At 49.6% G+C, this 19,084-nt stretch overlaps 1 protein-coding gene across 1 annotated transcript in view; it reads right to left on the bottom strand.

Annotated features, from left to right (window-relative positions):
* The window catches only part of KIAA0930, a 41,530-nt gene that overhangs the window by 7,089 nt on the left and 15,357 nt on the right, over positions 1–19,084 (bottom strand). The window contains exons 2-5 of the mRNA XM_084749782.1: positions 5,677–5,828; positions 1,402–1,524; positions 1,231–1,308; positions 893–994 (exon numbers count right to left, since the gene is read on the bottom strand). Coding sequence (XP_084605908.1) covers positions 893–994; positions 1,231–1,308; positions 1,402–1,524; positions 5,677–5,828 — 455 coding nt within the window. The remainder of the gene's footprint in view (positions 1–892; positions 995–1,230; positions 1,309–1,401; positions 1,525–5,676; positions 5,829–19,084) is intronic.

The raw sequence follows: 19,084 nt of genomic DNA, 5'->3' as shown, positions 1-19,084 counted from the left end.
TGTACACACATGTGCAGTGTGAGCCCAGGGAGGCCACATCACCTTCCTGAGCCTCAAGTACTGCCAGACACCAGCAGAGCCCTAGAGGGCCCTGAAAACCACGCCCACCTTCATGGGACTTCCAAGAGCCATGGCTGTCTCTGGGTAAGTACTAGGACCTCCCAACATATACACCACACACACACACACACACACATACCACATACCCGTACACATACCACACACACACACACACACACACACACACCACACACACCCCATATACACACACATATACATACACCAAATATACCACACACACACACACACACACACACACACACACACACACACATACACACACACACACACTCCACCATCAGCCTTGGCAGAGGAGCTGAACAGGAAGTGGGCTGGCAGCCTCCCTCCCCACTCCTCCTGGCATCCCAGTTAATGTGTCTGGAAGCACATTTTTTCCAATCTTAAAACAAAGGTTTGGCCATAAAACTAAAGGCCCGTCCTCTCTGACACCCTGGGCAGAGTGGAGGCCACCACTGATCACAGAAGCAGCAGATGATGACGCCTAAGGCAGCACTTACTGTAAGCAACTGTGATTCACACTCCCCCTCACAAGTTCCTTACTGACACCTAAGTAGGTCACAAGGTCACAGCAGTCCCTTTACAGATGAGTACACTTTAGAGCAGAGAGAAGGCTCTTGCCTCAGTCAGCCACTGTGACAAGGGGAGCCCCACTGGCTGTCATCCAGACTTTTCCTGCTCCTGCTGCCCACGTCTCCTGGGAGGCTTTGCAGCTCCTCAGCCTGGCACCCTCAAGAGGAGAGGAAGGCGGGGGGGGGGGGTGGGGGGGGTGGGGGTGGGCAGGGAGGGGGGAGCAGCCAAAGTGAACACTCACCTCCTCGAAGCTGTCAATCATGAAGAAGATGTTGGGGTAGCTCATCTTGGACTCTTCCCCTTTGCTGTCCATGGGGTGTTTGCTGGGGGAGGCAAACACTTGCTAGAAGAAAGCAGATAGAAATGGCTGAGAAGCCAGCCTGGATGGCAGCCTAGAGCTACTGCCGACACGGGCCAGGGGGCCAGAGATGGAGGCTTGGAAGGGGCTGGGCGCACGCACAGGACTGAGACCCTTGGAGTTAATCCCTCACCTTGGGGGTGGGAAAGTAAGGATATATCATCATACGACAGGCAAGGGTAGCTAGCAGGTCTGGATGCCTAGTGGGAGGCAGGGCTCACTTGGGACTTCTTCCTATGGATGTGAATGTCGCCCCCGTCGGCACGCGTACACACAGCACAGGTCACCATGTAGTCCAGCTGGAAGAAAATGCAGTTCAGTATGTGTGTTGCGGGGGAGGGAGGGACAACCTCCCCCAGACCCATAAGCAGCCCTCACCACCCACCCCACACCTTCTGCAGGATGAGGTTCAGGCAGACACTCTCTTCCCAGTCGATGTCAGGATCGCCCAGGCCTGGAAGCTTCTTGGAGTCCCTCCTGTACACTTCTACCTCCACTTTGGGCTCAGCCTCAGCCTGTGGCACAGGACACAAGTGAGACTCTAGGGACCGCTGGGGCCTTCCGCTCCCTGACTGCTCCACCTGGCAGTGGTAACACACAGAGACGCTCATCCCCGGTACCCATCTTATCTTCCCTTACAGCCCCAACTTTCTAGTCTGTACTAGGAAAAGCATTTTCCTCTCAAACTTGTGATAATTAAGACATTGTATTCCCCAAGTTCCCAATCAAGGGAACGTCTATAGGGCTCACAGTGGGCGGCAGAAGTCTACGCTACAGGTTTTACAAATTATTAAGGAAGGCACCATTAATCTCACTGTAACTGATGAGGATCAAACAGGCTATATAGATTGTGTACCACACACTCATCAAAGAGACACCAGAGCCCCCCCCCCCCAACCCTCCCCCTGTCCACCCGACCTCCAGGCAGGAGAGGCATTCAAATAAAATAATCAAAAGCAGATTTTGTAAACAGCCTGGTGTGGTAGGAGTACTGAGCCCAGGGTCCTAACTGGTCCACCTCCTGCTGGGACACCTGCAGGGACACAGGCCTGTGTGCCCTCAAGGCAGAGCTGGGAGCCACACAGAGGTACCTCAGTGCAATAGGATACACCACAGGAGTGGGACTCCTACCTCCCATTGTCTGTGTGGGGGTGGGAATCACCCAAACTCGGAGTTTGGGAGCCACCCCACCCCCCCTTGCTTGGTTGCTCACTCATCTTGTTTCCTCCCCTGCAGGAGAACCCACACAGGCAGGTGCTCAGCTCAACCGCAGGGTGGGGATTCCCTACAGCACACCGCACTCCCATGGCAGGTCAGCGGGATAATAGAACGGGTAGCTCCATGTTTCGTCAAAACACGCAGGGAACTGCTCAGACCCCCACCTGCAGGAGGGCAGGTGGGTGGTCTGTACACTCAGGAACAGCACCCAGCAACCAGACTGATAAATCACAGCCCCCTCTGCCACTCAGCTCACTCCCAGATAAAGGACTGAGAAGCAGCCACAGGATGCGCTGCAGATCCTCATGTTAGTGCAGGACAGGGACGACCCACATGAATGGCAGAAATCAGCTGAAGCCAGCGAGGGACCGGGCTGCCGGAGCCCAAAAACCCTAAGCACACTGGTCATGCTGGGTCTCTGGGTCTGAAGGCTGGTGACCGCCCCTCTACTGCTCCCACAGACAAAAGGCCATCCACCTGGACATGTTTGCATGTCCATTACAATCAAGAAAAACTACCAGCTGGACGTGGTGGCACACGCCTTTCATCCTAGGGCTCAGGAGGCAGAGGCAGGCAGATCTCTGTGAGTTTGAGACCAGCCTGGTCTACAGAGAATTCCAGGCCACATAAAGCCACCTACTGAGATACACACACACACACACACACACACACACACACACACACACACACGGCTGGATACTGTGGGACCAGAGAAGGATCCTTACTGCCCCCGAGCTCTGGTTTTCCAAGTGGCTTTGGGTTAATCTGTACCCTAGAACTGCTGAGTGTCGCGAGGAGGACACCGGCATAGACAAGGACACAAACTGATGCCAGTGCCCACGCTGCGCTGCCAAAGACAAAATGGGCTGCTGAGAACAGGGAGCGTTTTTGTCCAGAGAGGCACGAGAAGACCGCGCAGAGAATCCAGGGCACACTGGGGAGACCAGGTCTGGATCCTCAAGGTGATCCTGCAGGAGGGTGTGGGTACTCCAGCACTCCGGGCCCACCGCACTGCAGCTCTGGCTCTGCCCACCCACCCTCCTCCGGCTAGGCAGGGAGCCTGTTGGTTGCTATGACAACCAGCGGCAGCTGGACGGGAAAGGGTGGGAGGCAGCAGGGTTTGCCGCAGAACACTCCTAATGCGCAGGCGCTAGAGTCCACCACATCTCAGCAGCCCTGGGCTCTTGTTTGTTGGTGGGTTGGGGTTCCCAGCTGTATCCCAGCCTGTCCCTTTCAGGCCACACTGTAGGCACCATGCAGTCAGCCCTCCCTGGAACCCATGCAGAGGTGCAGGAGGCCAACTAAGCACAAATAGGATATGGGGGAGGGGAGCAAAAGAGGAGTCCCCACTTCCTGGACACCTGTGCGATGCCATCCAAGCAGCAAGACTATGGTTTTTTCCTAGTCTCACTCCACTGACGTTTGGTGACTTTCCTTTCTCCTTACACATATCACCGAGGTCAGGGTGCTCTGCTTGACACTATGTCACATCGTGTCCCACACTAAGTCAAGTTATATCACACCCAGGGTCAAACATGACCAGGCACCCCTCCCCCACCACGCAGGTACTATACACACCTGGCCCCAGGATATGCCTTCTGTCAACAGCTGCCCTACGAGCCCTGTATACAGATGTCTTCTCTTTTGTGGGCCCAGACCACATGATGCTGTCTGTCTGCCCACTGAAGGCTTCTCAAAGACAGTGGCCAGCCCGAGTCGTTTCTGTGTTTTCAGTGCTGGGGAAGGAGCCATTTCCACGTGAGCCACTTTTACTCATCAGAGCTCCTGTTAGAGTCAGGCTGGCTCCACTGACCTCAACACCCACTGAATCTTCAAGGCTGTCTCAACACAGCCCCAGGGACCCACCTACTCTTGCCTTACTTCTCTTCCACCTGAATGCCATCACCTACTTGCCCCACTTTCCTCTCCTCCTGGCCACTCCACAGTACGCACAGGCTTGTCCTCCATATCCCGATCTCTCCCAGAACTGCCACGCGGGGTTCACACAAAAGACAGTGTCTCACATGTGTCTGTCTTTCTGAGACTGACAGGCTTGAGTCTCTTGGAGCCAGAGGCGAGGTCCACAGTCTTGCTGCTCCAAGGGCCTTCACCCCATGGTAAACCAAGGTAACACCTGTCCCTTCCTGCCAAGGCACCTCTGGTCATAACCCCAAACATCCCAGCCTCACACGTATCTAATGGGAGGCTTGGCCCTTAGGGACTGTGGGCTCCAAGTCCCCGAGATGTCTGGTTCCGGACCACAGCCGTAATACTGAGAGAGGGGAGAAAACTAGATTGGAACGGCGTACTAGACAGGAAGGGTGTAAGGCGCAGGACTGAGGAGCCCAGGGCTAGCCTCCCTACTGAGAAGGTTCTCGCCTCACTGGTGCCACTAGCAACAGCTGCCAGATGGACCTACAAATCAGGTCTCAGATTTAACTCCTCCACAGAGCATCATCGCCTACTCTACCCACCTGTCACTCACTCCTGGGCCCTTGTCCAGTCCACAGCATCACTCACTTCTCCAGACCCTACACTCCTCTGGCTCTTCTAACTCTCTGGGCCAGTGGTCCATGGGCTCCTGCTGCCCCCCCCCCCCGTCCCCATGCCAGCCTGGCAAGGAAAGCCACCAAAGGCCTCTTTGCAGCAAGCACTCAGTGTACTCTGTGGCCGTGCAGACGTGTGACAGAAAAGGGCTCCCAGCACTCATGTGTGTAAGCCATAACTAAGAACCCATGGAGCCTGAGTGGCAGGGCACTTGGAAGTAGACAGGCTGCCCCAGACAGGACTCGCAAACTGAACACTATTTGTCTTTAAGGCAAACAAAGCATTCCCAGGTTTAACATGTGGGTTGCTTAAACATTCTATAAACCTCTAAAAATTCTGCAAAGAGAGGAAAGCACGCGAAAACTTGCCTCAAGAACTCCTCCACACTACCACACTTAAAAGATGCAATGCCCTGGGCGACTAGCTTCACCTCTAAGCCCTGTTTACTCCTCTGTCTACCTGCCCAGTTTCTGGGGGATTCAGGAGACCAGGGAGAGCCCTGAGTGATTCCATAGTGTACCGTAGGAGAAGGGCAGCTTTATCACTACCGTCCAGCCTCCTCCTTGCTCACTCTGGGAAGTACCCTGGACTTGGGGCTCAAAGCCCTGTACCTCCATTTGCTCACTCACTATAAGAGGCTGGCCACATCAGCTGAACCCCAAGCCTTAGTTTCCTTAAAGCTACAATCACTGCCTTTCATGGTCCCAGCAAAAAAAAAACCCACATGCAGCAGATCACAAGTAGGCCACTGGTGACCATCTCCTGGGTTCCTCAAGCATGCTGGGTACTCAGCATGGTCCCCCCTTGAGCCACGCATGAATGCTGCAATAGGGAAGGAGGAGACCCTGCAGGGTGTTCAGAGAAGAGGTGTGGTGCGGGATTGGGGGGTAGGGGTCACCTACCTTCCTCCCATCGACACTGCTCTCACTGCCCGGGTAGGCCCGCTTCCTACGCACGTAGAAAAGCATGTCGTCCTGCCTGGGGGCCAGTTTCTCCATGAAGTAGGTTGAGAACATCCACGTCCAGAAGACGATACGGTCATCCTTGAAGCACCCTACAGGAGGAGGCCAGAGGAGTGAGAAGGGGCCGCCCTGGCCCTGACTCTGACTTTGGCCAAGCCTGGTCCTCCCCACCTGCATTTCTGGGCCAGAGATCTAACGAGGCTGGGATGCTCTGCCCCTTCTCTCTTGGTGCCGCCCACCCCCACCCACCCACGGCATCAGAGAGGCTGGGGATGCCTCCCCGGGGGCCTAGGACTCCACCCAGTGGCGGTCTGAGAGCCAGGGCTGCCAGGCCCCCACTGCCTAACCCTACGCCAGCCAGTGAATGAATGAATCTTTATGAATGAGGCTTCTAAGAAAAAAGAAAATCTAGGGGCTGTGAGGACTGTCGCAGACTGGCTGGCTAGGCTGCAGGGAGAAAAGGCTCTGCTGGGGAAATCTTCACCGCAGACATCCCTAGCCCTACCCCCCAGGCTGCGGCAATCCCAAGGAGAGCGCGACTTAAAGGGACAGCAAGCGCATCTCAGCTGCAGGCAGGAAGGCCCTGAGAGGATGCCAGATTGATTCCCATTTGATTACTTCAGGCTTTTTTTTTTTTAATTACAAATGATATTTCTGTGTGATAAATGCCAGAAAGAAGGTGGCGGGGGGACACACTAATTTTGGTAAGAGAAGTCTGGGTTTCCCCCTCGGCTCTGCCACTTTGTTATCTGACAGAGGGACAGGTGGCTAAGCTCCAGAGCCACAGGGCTCCTTTCTGCTCTAGCCCAGATGGAATAGCCCATGCTTGGCCCAGAGCAGGTCAACAAATATGCCCCACCCGCAACTCTCTCTAGTTAGTGGTTCTCACAGCACCTTTGGGGGTGAAATGACCCTGCCAGAGGGGTCATCTAAGACCATTGGAAAACACAGATGTTTACATTACGATTCATAGTAGCAGCAAACTTACAATCAGGAAGTAGCAATGAAAATAATTTTGGTGGTCAGCAGGGCATGAGGAACTGTATTAAAGGGTCGCAGAAGTAGGAAGGTTGAGAACCACTGTTGTAGATAAACCAACAAACTGTCACCCTGTGCTTCTCAATGCATTAAGCTCCTGGGTTTCCTTTATTTTCCCTGAGCCTTAGAGATCTAGTCTGAGTACCTTACCTCTGAAGGGAAAGTCTACCTTGTACAACACCCTCCACTACACCTCAGAAGCCGTCAGTGGCCAGACTAGGGGCCGATGGCTAGTAGAAGGCACCAGCCACACCACAGAACCAGTACTTGAAGCCAGCCTCTGCCCTTTGACAGCAGTGTGTGGTCCACCCAGCCCTATGAAGGGGGCGGGGCAGGCTCACAGGCACAGGGTGGGAACATCCGCTGGCACTGGAAATTCCTGCATTCCTTCTGCACCAGTGCTGGGGGCTGTGCAAGAGGCACAGCAAAAGAACTCTAGAACTCATGGAATATGGCCCATTGGTTAACACAACCATGATAGGTGTGTATCAGCAAGGCATAAATAACCCTGAGAACTCCGTGTCCTGAGGACTTCATGCTGTTACGGAGCATAGCTCTGCTTGTTACTACTGCGGTCCTTACAATCCCCCTAAAATATGAATTAAGGGGGCTTCCAGCCTCTCACTGGGCAGTATCATTGGCACAAGCAAGAACAATGCTTGCTCTCTTTCAGGCACTACTGCTGGAGCAGATTAATGACTCAACCACCACCCTGGAAAAGAACCTGCAGGTGTGGATTGCTACCAATGACCTTTAGAAAGAATTTGGAAAAATGGATTGTTCAGCAAGGTTAGGTAAAGATGCTTTTGCTATTGGCTCTGATACAGAAAACCTTAGGGAATAATTGGAAGTTTAGAAAAAGTGCACTCTTAATAGTAAAGCTAGGGCCTTTTTGAGGTCGGTGAGCAAAGACAATAAATACCCCGATTAGCATTAGCTGAGATGACTCCCTGAAGCTTAATGTCAACTTGACTAAATTCTTACACTTATTTTTGCCCTCAGCTTCCTGATATGATTTAATAAAATTATTAATGAGTAGATGAGCACATTTAGGATTTAAAGTAGAAATGGCTGACTGTTTTCTATATAGGAGTTTAGATTTGTGATTCTTTTAAGATCTTTATAAGATTGCTTTTTAGGATAATTGATTCTTTCTTTGTAACCGCAAATTGCAGCCTGCTGATAAAGAAAAGCTGGCTGAGAAGTTAAACCTTGCTTGTTTACACTCTGTTAATCTGTAACAAGTTGCTTAGTTACAAATGTATAAAGGGTTCTTAGAAATTACTTGTTTTTAGTCAGGCAGTGGTGGCACACACCTTTAATCTAGCGCTTGGGAGGCAGAGGCAGGATGACCTCTGTGCGTTTGAGGCCATCCTGGTCTACAAAGCAAAGCAAGTCCAGGATAGCCAAAACTCCACAGAGAAACCTTGTCTTGAAAAACCAAAAATAAAAAATAAAAAATAAAATTAAAAACCATGTTTGTTTCTCACCCATAATACATAAAACATTTGCTCATGTGAAAGTATTGAGGAACATGATTTTCTTACACATACTCATTGTAATGATTCACTTAAAGAAAATAGAAAATAATCACACTGTGATTTTTGTACTTTGTGAAATATCTTGCTGGGATATATAAGCTGTAGGAAAAATAATAGGGTTGTTGGGATCTTTTTCCATCCACAAAGATGTGTGTATGTGTACATGTATGTGTGTAAGGTTGTTGGAGCTTGCTCTTTGGAGTTTGTTCCATCCACCAAGATGTGTGCTTATGTATGTATGTATGTATGTATGTATGTATATGGATGGGTGAAGTAAGAAAAACTTGGAAGAAGCAGCTTGTTGAAACCTACCTGCTGGAGTCTGTTTTCATCAAGTGTGTGTGAATGTGTGTGTGTGTGTGTGTGTGTGTGTGTGTGTGTGTGTGTGTGTTCCTTTTCTCTCCTTTCTCTTTCTTTTTTAGATGCTTGCCACCATCAGTGAAAGCTATTGCCGGTAACAATCAGTTCCAGCCTGGGAGGTTGTCCTCAGAGAAAGTCTGCATGGTCACCAGCCAGCCTCAGGATCTACACCTCCACCCCTGAGTTATGCCAGGGGATATCGAAGCTGGTCTTCGATATACCAGGCAATGCCCAACTATGTACCACTGTGAGATGAGGCAGAAACATCTCTGGCCTGATAAGCAGCCATGCAGTTTGAAAGTGTCAATCACAGAGGAACGCACTGCCCTTCCTCAAAAGGGCTCTTTCCCTCTTTAATACAAGTCAGCTGTGGGGCTAGAGTGCAACTCCACTAGGCACTAAGGTCAGGGGTTCTCCCCCCAGAACCACAAAAGGTCACCCGGAAGCTGCTGCTAGGGCACCCAGGTGATTAAAATATGAACAAAACAATGAGAACGACCCTATCTACAAGTAAGTTGAGCAAAGGGCTGTGTGGACTGTTACAGTGAACCGCCACTGTCACCCAAATGCCCCCATCTCATTTTGCAGAAGAGGCTAAGGGATGAGCCCACATTTCCAGAGCTGGAGTCTGATCTGCTGGCTGGCCACACTCAGGCCTTGGGAAACCTGTGCTCAGCAGCTTGCTGAGGAGGAGCTCAGTCACAGATGCTGAGCAGGCTGCTGGCAGGGCCCAGAGCACAAGGAGCAGGAGGCTGGAAAGCCTTTATTCAGAGAATGGGCTGGCCAGGCAGGTCCCGCCCCTATTCCACACACTCCAAAAGTGGAGCCAAAGCAATGGCTCTTTCAGGTGACTGGTGGTCGATTCCTAGACCCGCTTGAAAAAGTTAACAATCACCTGTAACTCCAGCACTAAGGAACCTACCGCCTCCTTCTGGCCTCTGCGCTCACACAAGTGTGTACCCCCTCACCCCCCAACACACACACAATTGAAAATGATAAAACAGGGCTGGAGAGATGGCTCAGAGGTTAAGAGCACTGGCTGCTCTTCCAGAGGTCCTGAGTTCAGTTCCCAGCACCCACATGGCAGTCTCAATTGTCTGTAACTCCAGTTCCAGAGGATCTGATACCCTCTTCACAGACATACATGCAAGCAAAAATCAATGCAAATAAAATAAATAAATAAATTTGTAAAAAAGAAAATGATAAAACAAACGTTTCTTTCTGGCTCTTTTTAAAATAATTTATTCAGACTACAACCCGATTATTATCCCCTCACTTGTATCTTCCAGTTCCCTTTCCCTCCTTCTTTCACCCTATTCCCCTCCCCTAGGCCTGTGACAGAAGGGGACCTCCTCCCCCACCATATGGTCACAGCCTATCAGGTCTCATCCGGATAACCTGCTTCCCCTTCCTCTGAGTGCCACCAGGTCTCCCCACCAAGGGGAAGTGGTCTAATAGGGGGCATCAGAGTTCATGTCAGAGTCAGTTCTCACTGTCCACACAACTGTGGAGAATGCACTGTCCACTGGTTACATCTGAATAGGGGATAAAACAAACAAATCTTTAAACCTAACTGTCATGATACAAGGCCCCTGGGCTTCTTCCTCTGCTCCTCTTCTCAGCTGATCACACTGAATAAATGTCCTTTTTCTACTTTTCAGCATTACTTGTCTTTTCCTTCCTTTCTTTTTTTTTTTTTTTAAGATTTATTTATTTATTATGTATACAATGTTCTATCTGCATGTACACCTGTGGGCCAGAAGAGGGCACCAGATCTCATTATAGATGGTTTTGAGCAATCATGGTTTTGCTGTGAATTGAACTCAGGACCTTTGGAAGAGCAGCCAGTGCTCTAACCTCTGAGGCACCTCTCCAGCCCACTTGTCTTTTTCTTAACATTTACTTATTTGTGTGCATGTGTATGAGCATGTGTGCATCATGCTGTGGCGTGTGTGTGGAAACCAGAGGATAACTTGTAGAAGTCTGTTCTTTCCTTTCACCATGTGGGCTCTGGGGCTGGGGGCCAAACTCAGACCATCAGACTTTGGCAGCAAGTGCTCCGACTCTCTAAGCCATCTTAGGGCTCTGCTTGTCTCTTTAGTCAGGAATCTCCTAGCTCAGCCTCTCAAGTGCTGGGATTAGAGGTGTGAGCCAGCATGCCTGGCCTAAATGGTATTTTTATTTATCCTATGTATATGGGTGTTTCGCCTGCATGTATGCCTGGGTACCACATGCATGCCTTGTGTCCAGAGAGGCCATCAGATCCCCTGGTAATACAGCCATGGCCAGCTGTGAGGCACCATATGGGTTGTAGAAACTGAACTCGGGTCCTCTGAAAGAGCTGCTAGTGTTCTTAACTGTTGAACCATCTCTCCAGGCTCCTGAATGGTTTTGTTTGTTTGTTTGTTTGTTTGTTTTTTGGTGGTGGTGGTTAGTTTGGTTTGTTTGTTTGGTTGGTTGGTTTGGTTTGGTTTTTCGAGACAGGGTCTCTGTGTAGCCTTGTCTGTCCTGGACTCGCTTTGTAGACCAGGCTGGCCTCAAACTCACAGAGATCTGCCTGCCTCTGCCTCCCAAGTGCTGGGATTAAAGGTGTGAGCCACAACTGCCTGGCCTAAATGGTATTTTTAAAGGAACAAATTTGCCTCCTTTAAAATGTCAGATGCTTTTAAAGCTGTCATGACTCAGCTAGAGAATAAGGCGTGTATCCTCAGAGAGGCTAGCACATACATGCTCACAGGGGTTTTCTTAAGAGACCCCCCCCCAAAATAAAAACCAGGAAAGCAGACACAACACTGCCAAGCTGGCCAATGGCCTACAACTCCCCACAGCTGCACAGAGGGATCACAATGAGTATACACATAAGTAGGCTCACAAGACTAAGTTCTGGGTCATTAAATCCACACGGTGTTTCAGAAAAAGAAGAAGAAGAAGAAGAAGAAGAAGAAGAAGAAGAAGAAGAAGAAGAAGAAGAAGAAGAAGAAGAAGAAGAAGAAGAAAAGGCCATGAAAAGCAGACGAAGCTGGGTGAAGTTGGGTATAACAGTGCATACCTGTAACCCCGGAACTCAAAAGCTCAAGGTCATCTAGTGTATAAGAGATCGCATCTCAAAAACAACAACAACAAACAAACAAAAACAAAAAATAAACCCAGAGAAGTCTTTAAAAAAATAAAGAGTCCTGGGGTTAGAGAGAAGGCTCAGCAGTTAAAAGCACGAGATGCTCTTGTGGAGGACCTGAACTCAGTTCCCAGCACACACACAACAGCTCCCAACCATCTGAAACTCCATTCCAGGGGATCCAGTGCTCACCATGGGGATCTGACCTCTTCGGGCACTATACACCTGTGGTGCACTTACATACATGCAGGCAGAATACTGACACAGGTAAAATAAAAACAAATAAGCCTAAATAAATAAATAACAAAGCAAAAACAAAAGAGTACAAAAGTAAAGACTATGTTCTTCCAGAAGGTGGGGAGGAGTCTACAACAACTGGCATTTGGCAATAATTAGGTAAATTACTGTATGCATATTAAACCAAACTATCTGATTATTAATTTACTTGAAGTTCTGGGAGCCAAACCCAGGGCTTCACCTGTGCTAAGCAAGTGTTCTGTTTTTAAGCCTTACAGAGGCTCTGAAGACCACATGCAGACACGGGAACGTGGGCCATGCAGTCCTGGGGAAAAAGGCAAAATCAAGCTGTAGTCACGATGACTGCGCCACAAACCACAGGGAGACAGGAAGAGCAGAGAAGGAATGCTGGGAGCAGCTGACCGCCCCAGGCCGCTGGCCAGCCTCCTTGCGTGTCTTCCCTTTCCGCTAACTATCTCTTGCCATAAATCTATGGATTGGTGTCACAGGCCTAGAGAGCATGCGGGAGGAGGGAGAGATCCCTCTTCACAGGGAAGGAAACTCAGACACAGAGATGTTTTCCATGCGTAGAAGTCGAACAGTCCAGATCTGACATAGAACTTCTAACTCTTGGGGGATGGGGGGTTGGCACAGAGCAATATAGGCTTTGACATCCTACAAGATGGATCCTGGTCCCAACTGCTCCCACCCAGACTTCACCTGGGATAGAAGAGTCAAGAGCAAAATTCCTAGGTAGGCTGTGATGTTCCATCTACATGGGGCAAGTAAGGAACTTGGATACAGCTGCTCTGTGTGCCTCTCTGGCCAGGCGGGATGAAGTCACTGGACCACAGACTCCCAGCATCCTTCAGTCACTGTGTGAGTGAACACACATGAGGCAACTGAACCTTATTGGCCTGCTGTTTCTTTCTCTCATAGGTAAGCCCTTCTTTTTCCCCATGCCTACTCAGCAAGAAATCCCCTGGGTCAAAGCCTGGGTGCTGCCAGTCTAGCATAGACCTTTTTAGTCTCCAGAATCCGGTTGGCAGGGGCTGCAGGTTTCAGTGAGTTCAGTGAGCCCAAGCCTCAGGGTGGACAACACAGCCTGAAGCTAAGCTACTCACTTGGACAGCACCACGGACAGCTCCCAGCAGGCTCCCCTCTCTCAGGCTGGGGTCCTGCAGTCGTCTTTCCTTGCCCCTGCGGAACTACAGAGGCAAGCTATGAGGCAAGTGGACACACAGTCATCAAGTGATCGATTCTCAACCTCGCTTTATGATGACTTCTGTCTAAGGCATTTTATTTAATGAATAGTATCAGACAGTTACATCAGATGCTGCTGGGTTCTCCTCACTTCTCGGACCTGCAAGGGAATTCTGAGATCTGTCTGTGGTGCTGTGGGGACCAGCATTCCATCAGGCAGCTCTGCTGTTTACTGTCTGAGGACTAAAAAAACAAAAGCAGCGTGTCTGTCGCCTTGCTCACTCCCAGCTGGAAATCTGTCAGGTGACTGTTTTCACCACTTTGCCACATCTACCATTCAACCAGAAAACCACGAACAACAGACTCACTGAATAGAAGCCGTGAATAATTAGGTAAAAACTGACTCTAGTTGAAGGAGGAAATGAAAGTAATAAACTGATATTATGAAGGATGGATCAGTAAACTGGCTTAGAAAACATTTAAGTTACGCAGAAGTAAATTTTAGCTAAAGGAGCATTCCTCCGCCAGGCGGTTTAGAGAAGATGGCCCTGGCTGACAACGCTAATTAAGTCCTGTGCTTCTTATCCGGAAGGGTGTAATTCTGTCAGTCAGGCAGGGCAGCCCTGGTAACAGCTGAGGAAAAGCAGGGCTGGTCTGTCTCGGGATAACTATGGTAGTATTTCTACATGGCAAACCTCCCGCCCCATCTAGACAACCAAACCTCGGAGCGTCTGTCTCTGTGTGGCACGTGTGAATGCTCACAGTGTAACTTGGGGCTGTGAACTTACATCAGCTGGGATTTCTGTTCAGGGCTGGTTCCCTTCTGTGCAGTAGCCAGAACAGGCCGTGTGCTGTTATTGCAGAGGTTTTCCCTTTATTAATCTCTGAGTGCTTGGAATGATTTCTCACTGGGAAAGGCATATGAATATTATAACAAAATAGTCTGCTCCAAATAGGGCTGTGGACCAGATGCCTTTCCTGCCGAGCGACCTCAGGTTCTCCTGAACTGATGGGTCCTCTGCAGGCGGGGAGAGAGCACACAGTGGGGTGAGCACCAGGCCTGGGTCTCCCTGACCCCTGTGTTCTCTGCCTCTGTGGCAACAGGTTCTCTGCCTCACTGTGCATCACAATGAAGTGACAGTACCAGCAGTTCCATAGTGCTAAGCTGAGAAGGATAAAGATGGCAGTGTGTGCCCCAGTCTACAGTCTATAAAGCAATGCCACCTATTTACTCCTACATATATATGTACATACAGATACAGATACACATATGTGTACATATACTGGGGTTGGGGAATGAAGCAAGGTCTCTTTACAGACCCCAGGTTGTCCTGGAATTTGCTATGTAGACTAGACTGGCCTTGAACTCACAGAGATCAGCCTGCCTCAGCCTCTGCCTCCTGAGTGATAGGATTAAAGGGGTCGCGATCCACAGGTTGAGAACCACTGTTCTAGCTGCTACATCATGAACCCTAAGCAACCCTTGAAGTCGTATGATGAGCAGCTGACCTCCCTATCCTCTGCTCCCTCAAACACAGCGCTTCCCTCTCTGCTACTGTGTGAGTGACCGCAGCAGCCACTGAGCCCCACAGTGCTCAGAGCAACAGGTAAGGAAATGTGCGTGGGTAGGATGCTCTGTGTGTCAGGGTCTGTGGGTCCACTTCCCACAGAGAAGAATAGATACGCCCTGCAGTTGCCATGGAGACGGCCACAGGAGATGATCAAGGCATTGAACAGGCACCTAGTCAATCCTTCAGGTCAAGGACCGCTATGTTGCTGTATTGGGCGGCTCAGCACACCGCCCAGAAGGGCAACCCTATCAGCTCGCGGGTAGCTCCAGCTTCTCACATATTTCTAGAGCACACGAAACTTGCACATTCCTTTTATGACATGGGCAACTGACTCCAAGACAACATACCTGGGCTCACACTCTCAGTGAAACCACAAGGGAATCACACTCACAGGCATCGACCTGGAAATCACGAATGCAGACCAGGTATGGTGGCTAGTAAACTTAATCCCAGCACATTGGCAGGAGGATTGGAAAGTCAAGGTCATCCGAGGCCACAAGATGAATTCAGGACCAGCTGACACTATATAAAACCCTGACTCAAAACAATAACACATCTTTTTTTTTATAAGATTTATTTATTATTATGTATACAGTGCTCTGCCTGCATATACATCTGCAGGCCAGAAGAGGGCATCAGATCACATTATAGATGACTGTGAGCCACCATGAGGTTGCTGGGAATTGAACTCAGGACCTCTGGAAAAGCAGGCAGTGGCTCTTAACTGCGGAGCCATCTCTCCAGCCCAACGATAACAAATCTTAACTGCAGTACTAAACATCGTCCAGAAGTCCACTAAGAACATGTTATTGGCTAGGCAGGATTTAATTAGCAGTGCAAGAATAATCTAATATTAGGTTTATCACTATAGTCACCTCTATTTATAGTTCAAGAGAGAAATGAGACATGATCATAGATGCTCATTTCCCATTCCTGATTTTAAGAAGTAGTATCCTTGGGTCTGTAGAGATGGGGCAGCAGCTAAAAGCACTCGCTGCTCTTGAAGGTTCAGTTCCCAGCACCCATATGACAGCTTTGAACTTCTTATTGGATCCAGGAGATCCAGTACCATCTTCTGGCCTCCACTCACATCTGCACACACACACACACACACACACACACACACACACACACACACACACATACACACGACACAGACATACATGTAATTAAAAACAATAAAAATAAATCTTTTAAAGTGAGGTAGAGAACAATTAAGGACGATAGTATAAATCTCTGGTTCCCACATGAATGCACACAGCCATGGGAACATGTACACAAACACATGTATTCACACATGCGCGTGCGTGTGCACACACACACACACACCTGCAAGCCCCACTCTGCCAGCATTCTCTACCCTGTGTACTATCACTATAAAAATAGAACAGATAATGTACCTTTGTATTTATTTACCTATTTACAAAACACAGCTTTTGCCTCAAAAAGAGTAAATAATTTATTCGGAGACTGAGACACGCTTTGCCACAGTTGTGCGGCCAGAACTTCAGGTCCCCGAAGCCCTCAGTCTTGCCTGCCTCTGGTCATTTTCTTCACTGCTATACAGTCAATTCCTGCAGTAGGGTGGTATATAAAAACAATAAATACTTATAAACTGAATGAATGAAATGATTAAGGTGATTAACGAAAGCAAGGTGGCTTGGCAGACACTCGGCAGAGGCCTTGGGGGATGGCTCGGTAGGTAAAGAGCTTCCGCACTAGTGTGAGGAACTGAAATCAGCCCCTTGTAAAATTTCCCAGGCAAGGCTGGTGTGTGCTGAAGGAGCAGAGTTAGGTGGGTCCTGGAGCGGCCTACAGTGAATCAAAGTGGGGCGAGGAGAAAGCCAGCTGAGAGTCCGTGCTATCCCTCCCGGCTGCCTCGCACTCTCCCCCCCACCCCTGGTATTTTGTCACAGCAACAAGAAAAGTAGCTAATACAAAAGGCTTGCTTTGTCTTTTTTTAAATTTGAGGGGGATGTGCCACAGCCCACGTCTGAAGGCCAGTGGACACTTTTTTTTTAAAGACTTATTTACTAATGTATTTTATAAGAATTTTGTCTACAGGTATGTCTACATGCCATCCAATTCCATTATAGACAGCTGTGAGGTGACATGTGATGCTGGGAATTGAACCCCGGGTCCTCTGGAAGAGAAGCCAGTGCCTTTAACTACTGACCTGTCTCTCCAGCCCCACCAGAGGACAATTTTTGAGGGTCAGTTCTTTCCTTCCAGCATGTGCATTCTGGGGAATGAACTTGGGTTGTCAAACACTCTTACCCACTGACCCATCTTGGTCCTTAAATTTTGATTTCTCACAGAGGGTGGCATTGGGGATCGAACCCAGGGCCTTATAAGTGCTGAGCCAAGTACTCCACCACTAAGCTATGTCCCCAACTTGGTTTTTCATTAAGAATCATCTTAAATGCTTTAAATTTTATATCTTAAGTTAATCTACTGAAAAAAATAAGCAAAAATAGTTGGACATGGTGCCCACATATGATCCTAATACTCAGGAGACTAAGGCAGGAAGATTGAGAATTTTAGAAGTTGCCTTGACTACGAAGTAAGACCCCTAATTCAAAAAAACCAAACAAAAGGAACAATAACAGGTATTCTGGAGATGGCTTAGTCAGTGAAGTTCTTGTAACAAAAGCCAGATGACTCCTCCAAAACCCACATAAAAAGGCAGATGTGGCCACATGGGTATGCGACTCCAGCACTGGGAGGTAAAACAGGCTAATCCCTGGAGCTTGCTGGCCAGCCAGTCTGGCCAGATCTGCAAGCCCAGCATTCAAGGAGAGACCTTGCCTCAAAATTAAAGTGGATGGTATCTGAGGAAGATTCCCAGCATCAACCTTAGGCCTACACACACACACACACACACACATACACACACACACACACACACACACACACACACACACACCAAAATTAAAAAAGGACCAAGACATTTTTAGCAACTACAGTTAGTACATGCCAGAATTTAATACAACTTAATTACTAGAGAATTGCTCACCTCAGGAGAGAGCCAGAACACAGAAACAGGACATACACAAATACTTAGGAGAACACGGTATTTTGGCTTGTTTGTAATGCCCAGGAAGACTGAAAAATATCCAAATATCCACAGTGCCTCTGGAGCAGTGGAAACTGTGCTCCTTTCCGGTTTCACAGTCTTCTGCCACATGTTTCTAAACAAATTAAATTAAGGCTTTCTAAATGCCAGGCACCAGGCTAAACTCCCCTCCTATCTCACAAGTCCACTAGCAGGGCTATTGTTGTTGTTGTTGTTGTTGTTGTTACAGGCCAAGATGCTGCAGCAGGGACAGGCTGTCCACAAGCACTGTTAGCCATAGCTGGACTGTAAAGCCAGCACCCCACTCCTGCCGGGTGTGGAGCATCCCAAGTGCTCACTCTCCAAGCTGTTGGCAAATGGTGCTCATAGCCAAGCACGGGGCAAGGGCTGGCCGGACAGGGTGTGCACGCTGGTCTAGCTGCCAGCAGCTCTCCAGTGAGGTGAGTTCAGCTTGGGGCTCAGTGGAAACTATAAGCTAAGTAGGCAAAGAGGGAGGAGAGGTGATTGGAGCAGGATTCAAAGCCATTGCAGGGAAGCCTGGGCTAAGGGAGGACAGGGAAAGCCCAGCAGCCCAGCCTAGTGAGGAGCTGTAGCTGGAGGGGCTGACCTCACGGGAACTCTGGCTGGTGGCTGGTGTTTACCGTCCAAGGATAACCCTCTGAACAGTCTGGCAAGGGGTGGGGGCACTGAGGTGGAGGCTCTCTGCTGCGGCATGTGCATGCTAGCGCCTGGGCGTGGCCCCAATAGTGGGCTGCATGAACAAGATCCTCCTCCCCAGAGTGCACCTGGTCAGCAGTGGATCCAAGGGTGGCCCTTGGTCCTCTGAGCAGGATGAATAGGCCTCTGTGTCCTCAATAGGCCTTTTATCATCTTGTGCCTGGGTGCTGAGAGCCCTCCTTCCCTGGGGCACAAAGCACAAAGAAGCTGTCCTAGGAAGCCAAGCTACCCAGATGAGGCCCTGGATGAAGAACCGGCCAGGCGGGTCCCATGTGAGCCATCCCCAAGGGAATGGGGTGTGGATGACCCGGATGGCCAAATCAGGCTAAGCTGGTCCAGTATCTTCTTCAGGAAGTCCAGGCTCCCTCAACACATGAGCCACACTCTCTAGACAGCACCCACAAATCTGTCCTTCACTCCCCAAATGCAGTAGCCAGCCTTGACCCAGCTCCCTGACCAAATACCTCCACAGAGGCCACACCTACCTCAG

The sequence above is a fragment of the Acomys minous genome, assembly GCF_964271855.1.
Source record: "Acomys minous genome assembly, chromosome: 12".
NCBI classification, from domain to species: Eukaryota; Metazoa; Chordata; class Mammalia; order Rodentia; family Muridae; genus Acomys; species Acomys minous.
Note: the sequence above shows the minus strand (reverse complement) of the source record. Positions and strands in the feature narration are given on the sequence as shown.